This window comes from Ambystoma mexicanum, chromosome 4q (assembly GCF_040938575.1).
Source record: "Ambystoma mexicanum isolate Mex_15411 chromosome 4q, UKY_AmexF1_1, whole genome shotgun sequence".
Lineage (NCBI taxonomy): Eukaryota > Metazoa > Chordata > Amphibia > Caudata > Ambystomatidae > Ambystoma > Ambystoma mexicanum.
Window position 1 is genome coordinate 26,170,657 of NC_090928.1, and position 15,800 is coordinate 26,186,456.

A 15,800-nucleotide genomic window follows, 5' to 3' on the forward strand; every position below is an offset into this window, starting at 1 on the left:
CGCCCCCGGTCACTCTCCTCCTCTGCTGTGGCTCTATGCACTTCCAGGCCTTCCTTTTCTTGGGACTTGCCGTTGGGCTCTAATATACCCCAGACCTCAACGTACGTTCTTTAAACCCCCCCCCCCACTCCCTTTCAGTGATCGGTCTGTTGATCACAGGGGGGCGTGAGAGGGGGGAAGTCAGTAGGGCGTAATGGTCTCAAAGTTTTAATAGTGCTTTGGCATAGTTCTCCTGTCGCTTGGGTTCTCTGCCTTGCAAGGCCTTCTGGTGGCTTGCAGTACTCTTCTAGATGGCGTTCACTAGTGTAGAAACACTGAGGCCACTCATCTTAATTGTGGCAAACTGGATTGGATCATTATTCATATTGTTTATTACATTGGAGCTTCTGTTCAGCTTCCAGATAAGTCAGATCACTCTTCCACACACACAGCATTCCACCAACTTCACTCTCCCCAATTTAGGGAGTCGATAACGCTTAAAATACAGGCATTTTATTTTATCTGTCCGTTTGTGGTTAGTATAAATGTATCACAAATGTACCCTTTCTTTTGAAAATCCTTGACAAGAGCTTCACGTGTTGGCCAGTTGGCAGACAGGTTCCCAACCCAATACAAGTAGTGAGTTAGCTATTTTGTTTAAGGATAACTCTAGTAGCTAGATGAGCGTAGTTTGGGTCTTCTTCAGATGCTTCTGGATCTTTTGGCCATCTTTGACACCCTTGATCACCCTCTTCTACTTGATCACTTAAGAGGTGGTCAGGATATCGGAGGCAGCAGTAAGAATGGATTGAGTACTTCCTTTAGAGCTCCGTATACATGTGTGAATCGTGCTCCTCGAGTGTGGTGTTCCTCGGGGCTTGTGTATTTCACCCCAGAACTTTACTTCTAAATCTATGAGGAAATCATGAAGGGGCTTAATTTAAATATCAATCCTCCAAAACTCTGCAGATGACACCCAGATTGTCTTTCTTGTGAGGGCAACTGGTGAGTGACTAGTTCGCATCTACAGAAAATGTTCAGCTGCTTAGAAAAATGGATGAAAGACAACTAGCCCAGTTTTAACCAGGCAAATACAGAGTTGACTGTCTCATAAACACATCCGGCCTGTAGAATTACTGAAAATCTTATTTCTTTCTTGTTCACCATTCTTGTTCAGGCGAAGACCCAAACATTGGATATCTTTTTTTAACTGATCGCTTTCTTTGATACTTGGATTAATCATGTCTGCAACCATACTTCTACACTATATATATAGACCACCCAGCGGCATCTCCACCTTCGAGGAGGACATCTCCCACTTATTGACATCTAACACTAAACCAGGCTTGCAAATTATTCTTACGGGAGATTTTAACCTTGGCCTCAATGACCCAAATGACACTTAACGCCACCTCACTCAATGACACTATCATTCACTTAGGCCTTACACAATATATCAACAAGCCTACACATACAAAAGGGAGATCCTTGGATTGGCTGGCCGACGCCAACTGGACAGACCACCATCTCATCAACTTCTCCATACCCAAAGATGCGCCTAAAATTGCACCTACTATCAGGGCACCACAAACTGCAACTAGGAACAAATGCACTTAGAGAACCTCAGACCTCTCCTAATTCCAATTACCAATGCTAATTATCGCGTACCGAACGCAAATCCAACTGCCCTCGTAGAACTCTATAACAATACTCTGGAACAAGCCCTTAATCAAATAGCCCCGCTCAAATTAAGAAAGGCCAAATCAACTGCCCACATGAATAAATGGTTCTCAGCAGAATTAAAAGCTCTTCGCAATATTAAAAGAGCAGCGGAAACTAAATGGAGAAAAGCCCCTTCTCTCACATCTAAAGATACATTCTCATCTGCAGCCACCAACTATAAAACTGCTATCACAAACGCTAAAAAAGAGATCTTCAACTTGAGAATACACAACGCCAAATCTGGTACGAAAGAGTTATTCTCCATTCTAAGAGAACTGGAATCACCAGTGCCTCCCACAGATGATAGCACCAAGGATAAAGCCTAGTGCAATAACATCCATCTAGCACTCTCGTACAAAATAGCCCTACTGCAAGCTAAGATGGAGTCAAAAAAAGCCAGCCTTGCCTCCAAAGACCACTCTAGTAGTAAAAAGAGCTTGACCATTCCCGACTGCCCTCCTTTCCATTTCTCCCCAGTCACCGAAGACGAAGTAGTAAACCTAATTGCCAGCCTTAAACCTCAAACTGCCCAGGTGACTTGTGCCCTGCCTCAGTCATTAAGGATGGGGCTAAAGACCTAGCCCCCTTCATCACCTCGCTGATCAACTCCTCTTTTAAAAACTCATCTGTACCTAACGACCTTAAAGAAGCATGGGTCTTTCCTCTCCTCAAAAAGCCCAACTTAGACCCCAACATACCCACTAATAATAGGCCCATCACAACTGTCCCCTTTCTCCTTAAAATACTAGACAGAGTGGCATACCTCCAAATACAACGACATTTGGAAGACCATAATCTCCTAGGCTTGCGACAATCCGGCTTAAGACCCAGGCACGGGACCAAAACTACCCTCCTGGATCTAAAAATCCAAATGGATGAAGCCAAAGACAAGAGCAATTTGGCCATCTTGCTCCTGTTGGATCTATCCGCAGCTTTCGACCTAGTTGACCACCAAATTCTCACTCAACACCTTTCCTCAGCTGCTGCATTCTCACAGAATGCCACCAATTGGATTTGGTCCTTCCTGTCCGATAGGTCGACCAGGGTCTTCGCACCTTCGGCTGCAGCTGACCCTGTCCCAATCCAATGTGGAGTACCCCAAGGTTCTTGTATTTCACCTACGCTTTACAGCATCTTTACAAAGCTCCTCTTTGACCGACTTGACGAACTGGGTGTCACAAATACCAATTACGTGGACGACACCCAGGTCCTCGTCACACTCACTGGGAGCTACGAGAAGGATGCTGCAAAACTTAATGAAATCTACCTTTAAATTCAAGCATGGATGGCCACCCACAGCCTCTGCTTGAACGATGACGAGACGGAACTGCTCATTGTAGGACCCCAGGCCCGCCTTAACAAATTGGACACTTGGTACCAATCACTTACCATTGATGGCAATATCATAAAAGTCTCAAAAGAAGTCCAAACGTTGGGCGTGTATCTCGACTCCACACTATCGCTCAAAAAACAAATAAATGCCACTATCTCATCTACGGCCTATACGAATAAAGTCATTAATGCCTGTAGGCTATTTCTCTCAACCTCCAGCTGCCTCACATTGTCTAGAACTTGATTTTATCTAGACTAGACTACTGTTATACACTCTTACTAGGCTCCACCAATCATAATATGAGCAGATTCCAGGTCTTACAGAACAATGCCCTTAGATGCGCTCTTAACCTACCTTGCAAGGCCCACATCTCTACCATCAGTAAGGAAGTCCACTGGCTCCCCATCCGGGACAGATTTAAACTAAGATTGCTCGTCATTACACACAAATCCCTTTCACTGACTGCCCCACAGTACTTATCAGACAAATTCTCCAGACATAGCACTTCTAGACCCACCAGAACACCTTACAAGCACCAACTGAACATTCCCAAATTCAATCTGAAAACAGCAGGGGATCTACTTTCCCTGTGCTAGCAGCAAAATGTTGGAACACACTTCCCATGATAATCCAGTCCGAAGAGTCATTCTGGTCATTCAGAGCTAAGGTGAAAGCTTGGCTTACTACTCAGTAAGAATATGATACCCGCATGCATGTTTGTACTGCAATCTGTAATCTAGCCAGCCTGTAACCGTGACACGACGGACCACATTGTAACGCGGTCCTTATGCTACCTATTGTATTTTCCTTTTTGCCTCTCTCATGTGCAACCTTTCTGTAACCTATGTTACTCCTCAAGCCCAGTGCGCCCAGTTAACTGAGGGTTTGGCCGCACTATATAAATAAACAACCTAAACTAAGGTCAGACCTGTGTTCCCCGAGCCACATTATGCTGCAAATACCTGCACCGGTATTGGCTCACAACCTGTTTATTTCAATTTCAATTTGCTCCTCTTGGGATCCGCACAACGGGCCCTCTAGAGTTTAGAGGTGTCGCAAAATGCAGCAGCCTGGTTGGTAAGAATGAACCTAAAAATGTACCATATATCTTGAGAAGGCTTTGCAATTTACCTGTGAGGCTGCATTTTGTGTTCAAATCATTGAGCTTGCTTCAGAAGACACTGTATGTGCAAATTCCCTTCTCAGTATGTGCCTGACAAGATCACTGTGATCCGAGAAAGTGCATTGTAGTGTTATTGCATATTGGTTAAGCATGGATTTAACCTTGACAGTACAAAAAAAGGAGAGGAATAAAACAACATAATATATACAGTTCAGTCTAAAATACTAAAAACATACCAAGAAGAATTTAAGGCTCCAATTATTTAACGATGAAATGTTAATTAAACGCGATTCCATAGATTACAGTTTTCATACCTACAAACAACACTGGAGATTAAGATACCCCCAAGTTTAAGGAGATCCTCCAGCAATTGATATTGATATTTTATTTGTATCATGCTCGTACACAAGTGTTTCAGAGCGCTACGAGGCAAGGGAGGGGAACAAAAGAGAACAAAACAACAATCTTACTAGGCCCAGTGACATTGAAAACGCGCAAGTGCATGGGAGAGGGAAAGGGGAAAGTGCATGGGAGGGGGGAATGGAAAGTATTGAGCAAAGGAATACAGATAATAATAAATAAATAGTAAAAAGCAACACACAGTTGTAGTGCAGCCAGCAAGTGGCAAGTGCTAGGTTTAAGGCAACAGACAGGGTGTGTCTGATAAGTGCAGGAAAAAAGTGGGGGACTGTATTGTTACAGATACAGATGCCCAGTGCAAGGTATTGCCAGGATGCAGTGCGGGTGGGTGGCAGGGTGAGCAGGTACCTGGGCCCGAAAGTCAGAGGGTAACCAGGGGCACGGTGCCGAGACAGAGCAGATCCGAAAAGGAGAGTAGGAGCGAAGGCAGAATCAAAGAGGAAGGTCTTCAGGTGCTTCCAGAACCGGAGATGGTTCTCCTCAATTTTCAGAGTGGTAGGAAGGCTGTTTCAGAGGGAGGCCCCAGCCGAAGACGGAGATCAACCCCCAGCTTGTTTCTTTGAAAAACGACTGACCCTTAGGGAGTTAGAGGTGGAGGAGCGAAGAGCTTGGGAGGGAAGGTATTTACGGAGGGACAGCTGAAGGTATTTTGAACCCAGGCCCTAGAAAGCCTTGTGGACAATGCAGAGGGTTTTGAATTTCATGCTTGCAGCCACTGGGAGAGTATGGAGAGATTTCAGGGCTGGAGAGATACGAGAGATGCGATGCCAGGGCTTGAGGCCAAGGATAAGTCTTGCTGTCCTGTTCTGGATAAGTTGCAAAGGGTGGAGAGTAGAAGCAGGTAAATTTAGAAAGAGGCTGTTAAAATAATCCAACCTACAGAGAATCAGGGCTCGAGAGACAGTGAGCTTCTGCGGGAAGGAGAGGAAAGGCAGAATACCTCTGAGGAGGTGCAGTAGGAAGTTTGACTTTTTAGAGACATCAGAGATGTGGGCAGAGAAGGAAAGCGTGGAGTTAAAAGATGACCCTGAGGTTCTTGGCCTCGCAGGTGGGGCTAGGAGGGCCGAAGGAGGCCAGCCGAAGAGTGACAGGAAAGGAGGGTGAAGGTGTGTCGATGAGGAGGATCTATGTCTTGCTGACATTCAGGCCAAGATCGTTGGCGGCACACCAATCCTGAATGGCGGATAGGCAATCCGAGATGAGAGAAGGAGGTGGCCGAGGGAAGCCTGGAAATGAGTGTCGTCAGAATAGCACTGACAATTGGAGCAGAAAAAGACGATGCGGTGGGCGAGAGTTTCCAGGTATTGGTTACAGAGCCAGGGTGAGATGATAGACCCCTGGGGAACACCGTATGTAGAAAGGGAGATAGATGAAAGGAAGGACCCAAGTTGGACCTGGGAGACCGGTTAACCAAATGGGTTACGGCTCACTGATAGTAGAGCCTATTCCAGACCTTTTTAAAGTGTGTTGTGCAAGTGCCCTGTAATTCCGGACAATAAATGATCAAATGTTTCAATCTTTCATACGATAAGGGGTCTCTACACAATCTACAGTTTCTCAATTCAGGCGGTATCATCTTTCTACGAATTTGGATCTCTAGTTGGATACAGATTCCATCTGAATCACAAAAACTTGTTACATTAATACTTGGACTCAACTTTTATTCTCCTTTTATAAGATGACCTGAGGACTTAAAACGGTGAAAATCATAAACAGTGCAACACCAGTCATTCGCAATCGGGAGTTTTTTCACCCATCTCGGATCCGGTAACAGGACCTCCAATTTACAATTTTAAATATTCAAAGGTGTTTGGCAGTTCCTTCACAAACGGTCTCCCCAGTATATTGAAGAGCTGACTGTTCGGGTCTTTAGCGCACTGCAAAAGAAACCAAATCAAAATCCAATGCATTTATGGTTTCCAACTATCTTCAGGTGAACAAAGAACCACATCTGTTCCTCTGCTTTTAGAATAAACAAAGTATTTACTCATAAAATAGTGTTAGTCAAACCATCAGTTTGTAATGTAGAATTATTCCATTAGCCTAGTGCGTACATACTTAAACATGTTAGGGTGGGATACTTCGTGGGAAGAGGCAATTCCGCACAATGGCTAGAAGCAGTGTTCCTCCCCTTCCTTGTTAGTGCTGCTGGTGATGGACCCTTCCTCCCTTTTTATTAAGCAAACTAGCTTTAGATGATGGGCAAGTTAGGAATGAGTAATGGAAGTATAATTTGTTCAGTAAAAAGGAACGTGGGCAGAAAGGATATGAACCTTGAAGGTGTTATTTATTTGCAAGCAGTGTGGTATCAGCATGAACATTCAGTCATTTACATATATGAGAACTGCTTTGACTGATCTTTATCACGTTTTGTTTCTCGAGAAGTAGTTTTGAATGGAAACAAAGCTATATTTTGGTAATTCCTTGATTCTTGCATTTCAGATTTTCTTTTCAAATTTTTGGTCATTGGAAATGCTGGAACTGGCAAGTCGTGCTTGCTCCATCAATTCATTGAAAAGAGATGTAAGTATCTGAAAGGAGGCATCCAGCACATGTTTGTCATTTCAGAAACCGTCTTCAGCTGCCAGAAATAATGTTAAAGGAGTTTTCTTTGATAACGTGTTCATTCCAATATAGGTAGTGATTGTAAAACAATATATAAACTGCGGTTGTAATTAACTAGTAATAGTGGCATGCTCATTTGTACATTTTCTTTTTAGTCCCACGCTATCTCTTAAAATAATATGCTTTCTCCTAATCAGAAGTTCGTTCACTTTGCTGTACATACTCTGATGATCTGAATGGAGCAAATTATGCAAGCAAGACTTCCACTGTACAATCATGTATGTATCTGTAGAGACGGAGACACTCCGCAAGCTCGGTTTCTTCAACCTAACAGGAAGCTCAACTTCGTGATGTTTGTTTTTTTCCTGCCTTTTGAGTGGCATGAATTCTGCAACAATGCCAGAATGCTTCCATGCTTTATTCATCTCATTGTTCTTTTTAGTTTTGCTGTTCTTTATTCAGCCAGTGATGTACTTATAATTGATTAAAAGGAGAACATTGGCAATTGTGGGCAAGTTTTGAAGAACAGTAATGCACTTTTTTTAAATTAAACCAGCTGAATTGGGCCTTTTTTAAAAGCTCTACCACTATCCTTGGAAAAGGTGGAGTTATATGTATAAGATTTATAAAGTGAGACTGTAGCTGGAAAGCAATGCTGCACTGTGTATAAGAGAACGCTCTCAGGCGGTTTGGGTTAAAGGTAAGGTGCCGGGGTAGTACCAGTAACTGCAATGAAGTGGTGGGAGCTCTGGAGGGGGAGTAGTAGGGGTTGACTTTGTCCTTCCTGAAGTGTAGGATGCTGGGGACCAATTGTGTCTTCATTGGTAGCTTTTACACAAGACAATGTGTTTTTAGGAAAATGCCTGTTCCCTAGTTTTTCCCCTCTTGCAGTCCTTTGTTTCCAGTCTGTCAATGTCATGACTTCTGGTGCTGCCCTGGCCTCCACAGATGGCGGGGTTCTTTGCTAAATAGATCAGTGTTTTGGTTGTGACTGCTTTGTATGTGAGCAGGTTGTCTTGAACATGTTTGCTTGAAGGGGTTACTATTGCAGCTCCTCGGTGATGTGGTTGAATGTTCTTTAAAAAACAAAAAATGTTTTAGTGGTGTTATTGCCATACCAAGATCAGCAGGTTAATTAATAAGCAGCAGTAATAGACTATAGTAGCCATATTTGTGCACCTAGGGCGTATATTATACACTTGGCACATATTCCAGACTGGATTGTTAAATGTATTAAGTGAAAAGCCCCTCTACAGTTAGTTATTTTCTGATAAGCAGTCTGTTGCCTATAATTAAAGGAAATGTGTCCAGCTTTCCAAGCTTAAGTAGAGTGTAATACGCTTGATGTAAGAACTAGAAATGCGTCGTTCTGCATTTGTAATTCATTGAGAGCTTTTCTGTTTTTGTAATTCATTGACCGCTTTTTGGTGTGTTTGCAAGAATGTGCCTATGTTGTATCAGTAAGTGAATCACCTAAACACTTCTCTCACATAGCCTTTGCTGTGGGTGCTATGCCCATTCTGAAGCTACTATTGTGTATTATGTGGATATGGAATGTCTGTGATATGGGGATGTCATAAGATAAATCAAAATGGTGGTGTTCATTGGTGGCCTCTAGAAAGGTGGGAGAAGCCGGCATAGATCACCTCGGATTCTTTGATATAGAAGTGAATGATTAATCGTTGTGCCCCCTGCCTCTAAACCCATGCTCACTTTACTTTTTTGCCTCGCCCCCTGCACCTTTCTCTTTCCCCTTTTCTTTAGCTAGATATTTCGCGGACTTCACTTCTAAACTGACTTCTCTTCGATCATCCTTTCCTTCTACCACTTCTTTTATTCCTTCTTCCCTCTGTTACATCTCCATCACTTTCTTCTTTCTCTCTCCTTTCTGATTCAGAAACTTTTCTTCTTGACTAGGGTGCACCCTACTGCGTCTCTGTTGGATTCTATTCTATAAGCTCTGATTCATTCTGTTTATCCTTTGATTCCTTATCTTCTTTAATGAATTGCTCACTTGAATCCGCTTTTTTCCATCTTTTTTTAAACATGCTGTCATTATTCATATTCTTAAAAAAACCTTCCTTAGATACTGCTCTTCCATCAAATGTCTGCCCTATTTCCTTGCTTCCTTTCTTATCTAAACTTCTTAAGCGTGTTTTAAATACTCAAGTCTCTTCTTTTCTTCACCTTCACTCTCTTCTACCTGTGTTGCAATTTGGTTTACAAACTGCTCATTCCACTCAATTTTCTTTATTGCATGTTTCAAATTCTTTACTTTCTGCTAGGCATAACAAACATTTTATTCTAATTCTCCTTGATATTTCTGCTGCTTTCAACACTGTAGATCACTCTTTTACTTTCTTCTCTTCAACTCTTGGTTTATCTGGGCCTGTGCTCAGATGGTTGAATTTTTATCTCTCTGTCCTCACTTATTCTGTTTCCCGTGCTGTTCAGTTTCTCATCTTATTCACTTTTTATGGTATACCTCAAGGTTCTGTTTCTCTTGTCAATTCTATGCTGATGATTCACACATTTTCTTTTTCTGCGTTTTCCTCCTCACTTCATGACAGTTTCTTCTTCTCTGCACGCTGGTAAGTCTTGCATAGCCTTGCGGTCCTGTCATCTTAATTCCTCTGAAACGGGGGTTCTTTCTTTTCTTTCCTTCTTTTTCTCCTGTTCCCCTCCTTCTGTTCTCCTCTTCCTTTATCACTTCTTCCTTTTTCTACTTCTGCTGGTGTCATCTTTGGCCCCTCTTTCCTTTTCTCCACATATTACTAGTAATGCTTACGCTGTTCGTTTCCATCTTTATAATCTTCAGCGTGCTTGTCCTTTTCTTTCATTTCAGGCGGCTAAACTCCTGATCGATTCACTTTTCTTTTCTCACTTGAACTACTGCACTGTTCCTCTACTACGTCTTCCCAAGTCTCGTCTTACACTTCTGCATTCGGTTTTTATTTCTGCTATTCGTCTTATCCTGTTGCCTTTTTTGTTCTTCCATTATTCCATCTCTTCATTCTGCTTCCTTACTTTTTTCGATCTCTTATCTATCATTTTCTTTGCGTAGTCTACAAAGCTTTTTATGGTCTTACTCCCTCCTATCTTTGTTCTTTCTAGTCTCCTTCCCTTTCTCTTTGTTCTCAATCTCTATTTCTTCTCGCTGTTCCTAAGCCACTTTGTGCTGCTTCTCGATTTCGTTCTTTTTCACATTTTGCACCCAAACATTGGAACGCTCTTCCACTTTCAATCTGTGCGTTTTCTACTTATCACATTTTCCATTCTCAATTAAAAACCCATCTTCTTCTTTCGCTTACCTCTAATTAGTTCTGATATTGATTTGAAAATCGTTAGATTTTTTTATTGTACTGTTCTGTTTAACTTTGTAAAACGCTTCGGCGAAATCGGTCATTAAATAAAATAAATACAGATAAATACAAATGTGATACATCTTTCCTCTCGAAATAGATCCCGGAGTTTGAGCCCACATTTTGCTTACTGTCTGTTAATGCCTCTGTCAAATGATGATTCCATGTACCCAATTCTAGCAATATATTTATTAAGCGATGCTTGGCAGGGACATGACCCGTTCTCTTTAATAACTTGAGTAGTAAGGTGATTTCTATTAGTAATGTTGACATGCTTCAGAAACTCAGAACAATTTAAGATGGCTTTAATAGCCCATACAACCATACTGTTAAAATGCGGTAAACACTTTAAGACAAATTTTAATAGCGCATATCGTGTGTGCACCGTTATGTTCCCTTACCACAGCTCTGTAACCGAACACGTGAGGGACAGGGCCTCAGCTAGCAACCGTTTGTACGTACTCCAGTTTAGCTAAGAACATGGAAATGGTGCATTTCCTGTCACAGCCAGCTGGCTCTCAGACCACAAGGGTTCAGTTGGCAGCGTTTAGATTTACACTGCTGATTTTTAGCTGATACACATAGCACAGAAAATCACCATGAGCGGAAGATTCACAATGGTCACTTGCTACTTTTACATGCCAGTGTCACATAGCATGCAGTGAGACGCGGCTGGTAAAAGTTAACACTATTCTACCTCTGATAGAGAAAGTAACATGTCACCCATTGACTGTTAAAGAAGCAGACATTACAATGTCCACAAGTGCAGGGCAGCCATTTTACTGTTACATCCATACGTAAATGTATGGCCCAGTACAGCACAGGGACAAGAGGCCAGCAGACTTGTCTGCGCTTTGAAGCTAGAGGGGCTGGGTAGAGGAGAGAGGGGAGACACAGCCAGACCCAAGGAAGCAGATGCCTGTCCACGTCAGACAGAGCCATTCACTTTGATGCAAGTTCCTCTCTAGATGTGAGTACAAGTGGATTCCCACTTGCATAGAGAATATGGGTGTGTAGTGTAGCGTAGCAGGAGGAAGGTGTTACCTGTGTTTTTAAACTAAATATCACTTGTTTGATTTTATTTTATAACCTTCTTCATAGGTTTGATGACCTTCTATATCTGCTTTTGCACTAGATTGTTTAAAAAAGATAAGAACCCTCTGAAAATAAGGGATCATATTAAACACCTTAAACTGATAACTCTGTCAGTGTACATTTAGTACAATGAGCCAGTGTCATCTCTGAGTGAGTCAAGAACCTTAATTTCCTGACTATGTGTTTACAGTCATGCTGATGGCACCGTAGCCTAGGCCTGAATGTCTATGGCGCTGGGAGAAGGCCAGGGTGTTTCAGACTTGAATGACTGATGATCAGGGGTCAGTTGTCACAGCCTCGCAAGTGGTGGACATAAGGGACTCGTGCTCCCCTCCAAATCATTGGCAATCACAACAATGTTTTAATGGATGAACGTGTTAACTGAGGAATACCAAATATAGCCCTAGTATGGCGCACAAGGGGATAACGCTGCTCTCTCTAAAGCTACCTTTTGTGCGTACCGCCCCTTGCCATACCATGGAATGATGTCACTGACACAAGCAACATAATCATATGTTGCAGCTTGGGATACCCAACCCACCTCTATCCATGGCAAAAATCTGCATCTCCCATGCCAGCATAGGAGGTCCCCCAGCCCATATTAATTTCAGAAGCAGCGTTCTCAGCCTAGCGAAGTATGTCCTGGTAACTCTTATATTTCTTTATTTTAAAAGCTTTATTTGTCATTTTTCATAATCAAAGCTTCAAGAAACAGAACAACTGCAATATAGGACATTTATTACTGCACCAACCGATTACAGCATGCATACTCTGCTATAAGGTTCATAGTACATTTCAGGCTAAACCCACCAGGCTTTGGTTGTCACCCAAATATGTCAAGGGTCTTCCTCCAATGAGTTTTCGGTAGCAGACTGTAGATGGCACCTAAAGGCCTCCCATAAATCGGATGGACAATTATTCAGGAGGGCGCACACTCTATACAGCTCCTCTTAATGATGCATTGCAATTTGAAAAGATTTAACATCTTGTCCATGGAGATCCTGACCATTAAGATGGTAATCCTCCCCAAATTCCAATTTTAGCTTCAATAGTATGACCATGTAGGGCTCCTAAGGAGCATTTGATCAGATTTTATTTGTCCTGTATTAAGGCATCTGCAGATTGCTGGATGGCTTTCACATGGGCTAGCGCATTGCCACTGTCATGGTGAGAGATGACCAGGTCTTGGACATCTGTTCTGAAACTCGGTAGGGATGAAAGTGTAGTCCTAGTGTGTTTTCCGCTGCCATTTTAGTAGACTTTGGGTCACAGCACTCCTCATAACAACCCAGGCCTGCTGAAATGGGACGGTATGTGAAGGTTGGTCACCTGCAAGAAAGAGATGGTTACAACCTGGAGTCCCTGAAAGAAACAAATTAATGACCCTTGAACCCATACATCAGCATCTGCAAATAACCATAGTGAGTGTTGGACCCTACCCCAACATAACTGGAACTAAGAAGTTCAGGTTAATGAACACCCCTGAAATTATCACAGTGCAATATAAAAATCACTGAAAACACCTTAGTTAAGGTGCAGTTAAGTTGCACAGATTTAACGCAACAACACCCTTGAAATTTAAGGGATGTGGGAAGCCATGAACAGCTTTACTCTGCGCACTCCTGTTTATATCCCCCATAATCCTATGTCCATGATAATGACATTTTGTATGTCAATGCGTATCCCTTTGGATAAACCAGTTAAAGCACACCAGACCCAGTAGCCATGGCCAAGGGGGCCATGGCCTTGGTCCGTGTCCACTGTACATGTTCCCCCAATATGTTTCTTTTAGAACCACTGGGTGGCAACGGCTTTCGGCCATGCCCACGTTCCATATTGCAACCAAATCCGTCATGCAAGTCAGAGGTTATTAGCAATTCAATGTTCGAATTGATACTCGACTATAGTGCAGCGACCACCGCACTATAATATGTGGTAGGGCGGTCATACCCTGTTGTTTGCAAAGTTTAGACCAAATCTGTCACCCGAGTCAAAAAGTTATTAGCAATTCATTTTCGGGATTTCCTATATGAAATCTAAAAAATTAATTGCTAAAAACTTTTGACTCAGGCGATGGATTCGGTTTAAACTTTGCAAACAGAAAGGAACTCACGCGCCCACCCGGATTGGAAAGTTTGGGAAAGATCGTTTAAAAAAATGTTATTAAGAAAACAAAGAAACCCATTTTCAGCCTAGTCCCCATACATTTTCCAATGGGTCAACGTTTAAAACTGCGGGACGGAATTGAACCAGGTTTGAAATAACTTGGGCACGAAGTGTTTGACTCACGATCCTTTTGTAGTTTGGGGTTACTACGTCCAGTACTTTTTAAAATATATGACGGAGGTGGTGCCTCCTTCTCCTACATAGATAGCTATATCTCGGGTAAATTGGCAAGAAACCAGGTGTTTATAAATGAGCTGCCATCTTTTTTGCCATCTCCCCCACCCCCTTTCAATGTGAGAGATAGCTGCGCTATACCCACGAATAGTCAAAAACGCTAAAGTAAAAAAATCCCATTTGGAGGGGAAAAAAGAGGCAATGCCTTCAGGCTAGAGATTGTGGGAGACGGGGGAGGCAATAGGACACCATGTGAAGTTTGGGATTTGGAGAGGGGCTAGGGAATCGAGTTTGCAACACAAAGCTTTTCTGTAATGTCGGCTATGGGACAGAATAGCCGACATTTCAGAGCAAACTGCGTTACAAAGAGCAAATGCTGTGGGGGAAAGGGTGGAGGTGAGAAGGCTATCAGGGGACTGGGGGAGCAGGCACACATGTGGGGGGCACTTGGTGAAGGTAGGGGAGCATTTATTTTTCTGTTGCTTTTTCCTATATTCGCGGCTATAGTAACTACAAATAACCAGGGGTATCTTAGTTCATTAAAATGGTACCCACGGCTATAGAAAAAAAGTAACAACAAATTAAACAAAATAGAGATTTTTATACCTACAGTGACATTGGGGGGGAAACATCACTGGGCATCCCCTTTATAAAATATAGTGGGTATGGCAGGAGAGCTTGCCATTGGCCATGGCCAAAGGTTATGTCTAGTGGTCTGGTAGTGTTCTAAAATAGAAATTTGGCATAGCCGAAGGTCGTGGCTGACCAGGTAGTGATTTAAAAAATACTGTGGGCGCGGCCGCAGGCCCTGGCCATTGGACATAGTCGAAGGCCATGGTTGGTGGTCTGGTAGTGCGCAATGGCTCGAACCCGCCCATGGCCAATGGCGAGGAAAGAAATCTATGGAATAACAAAACCCTTGAAATTCAATGAAAAAACTTTATTTAAGGATCAGTTCAGATCAAAATTATGGCAACAAAACCCTGGAAATACAACGCATTGGGGAACTTGGGATTGCCTTAACTCGACACGTTCCCGTTGCAAAGCCCAAGAAGAGATATTTGTTAGGAAAGATTTCCATTTATGTGTAATTTTCCCTCCAGTTGTGTGTAATTTTCCCTCCAGTTGTGTGTAATTTTCCCTCCAGTTATGAACTCCCCAACATTTTGCTTTTGTCTGACCATCCTAGTCTGACTTATTCCACTGGAGCTCAGCCTTCTGCTGTACTCCACTGGGCTTTTGCGCATCTTGTTAAGGGGAAACTGACATGCCCTTCAGACTCTCAGTACTGGAAGACTTTGTTTACCGCAGTCTTTCAATTTACCATTTCTTGGTAACTTTTTTTCAGTGCACAATGTACCTTCCAGTACAGTGCATAGGGGGTCTCTCTTTTATTTTTAAGGTCATACACATCTTTGAAGGATTTTTGGTGAATGTACAAGTGTGCCCAGGACAGAGCTGGCGAAATTTACATTTAGAGCATTTTCTACTCTTTTTCAATGGTCCAAACCACGTTTAGCTTGTTTGCCCCAGGACAGTGAGCAGTGCCTAAAATGGCCGTGCCACAAAGTCTTTTTTTCTGTTCTTTGGCCATTTTGTCCCTTTTCCCTTCCCCAGGTCGAGCAGACCTGGGAAATTCCTTATTTGGCCATGCAGGGTCCCGCGCAAACCAAATCTTTTGCGGGCTTCTGCATGCCTTGTCTATGTGCACCCAGGATGTGTGCTGGACCGTCTATTTCCAAAACACATCCTGGGTGCCAGGATGTCTGGTGTGCTAGGATGACTGGGACCACCGTGGTCTGTGAATGGTCCACGTCTGGGATGGTTGAATGTGAGCAGATCTCCAATTGGATGCCCTTTG

General features: G+C 42.8%; 1 protein-coding gene across 1 annotated transcript in view; it reads left to right on the plus strand.

Moving 5' to 3' along the window:
• Nucleotides 1-15,800, plus strand: part of LOC138467423 (ras-related protein Rab-4A) — a 693,758-nt gene that overhangs the window by 35,587 nt on the left and 642,371 nt on the right. Inside the window, exon 2 of the mRNA XM_069607381.1 lies at nucleotides 7,020-7,100. Within this exon, the coding sequence (XP_069463482.1) occupies nucleotides 7,020-7,100 (81 nt within the window). The remainder of the gene's footprint in view (nucleotides 1-7,019; nucleotides 7,101-15,800) is intronic.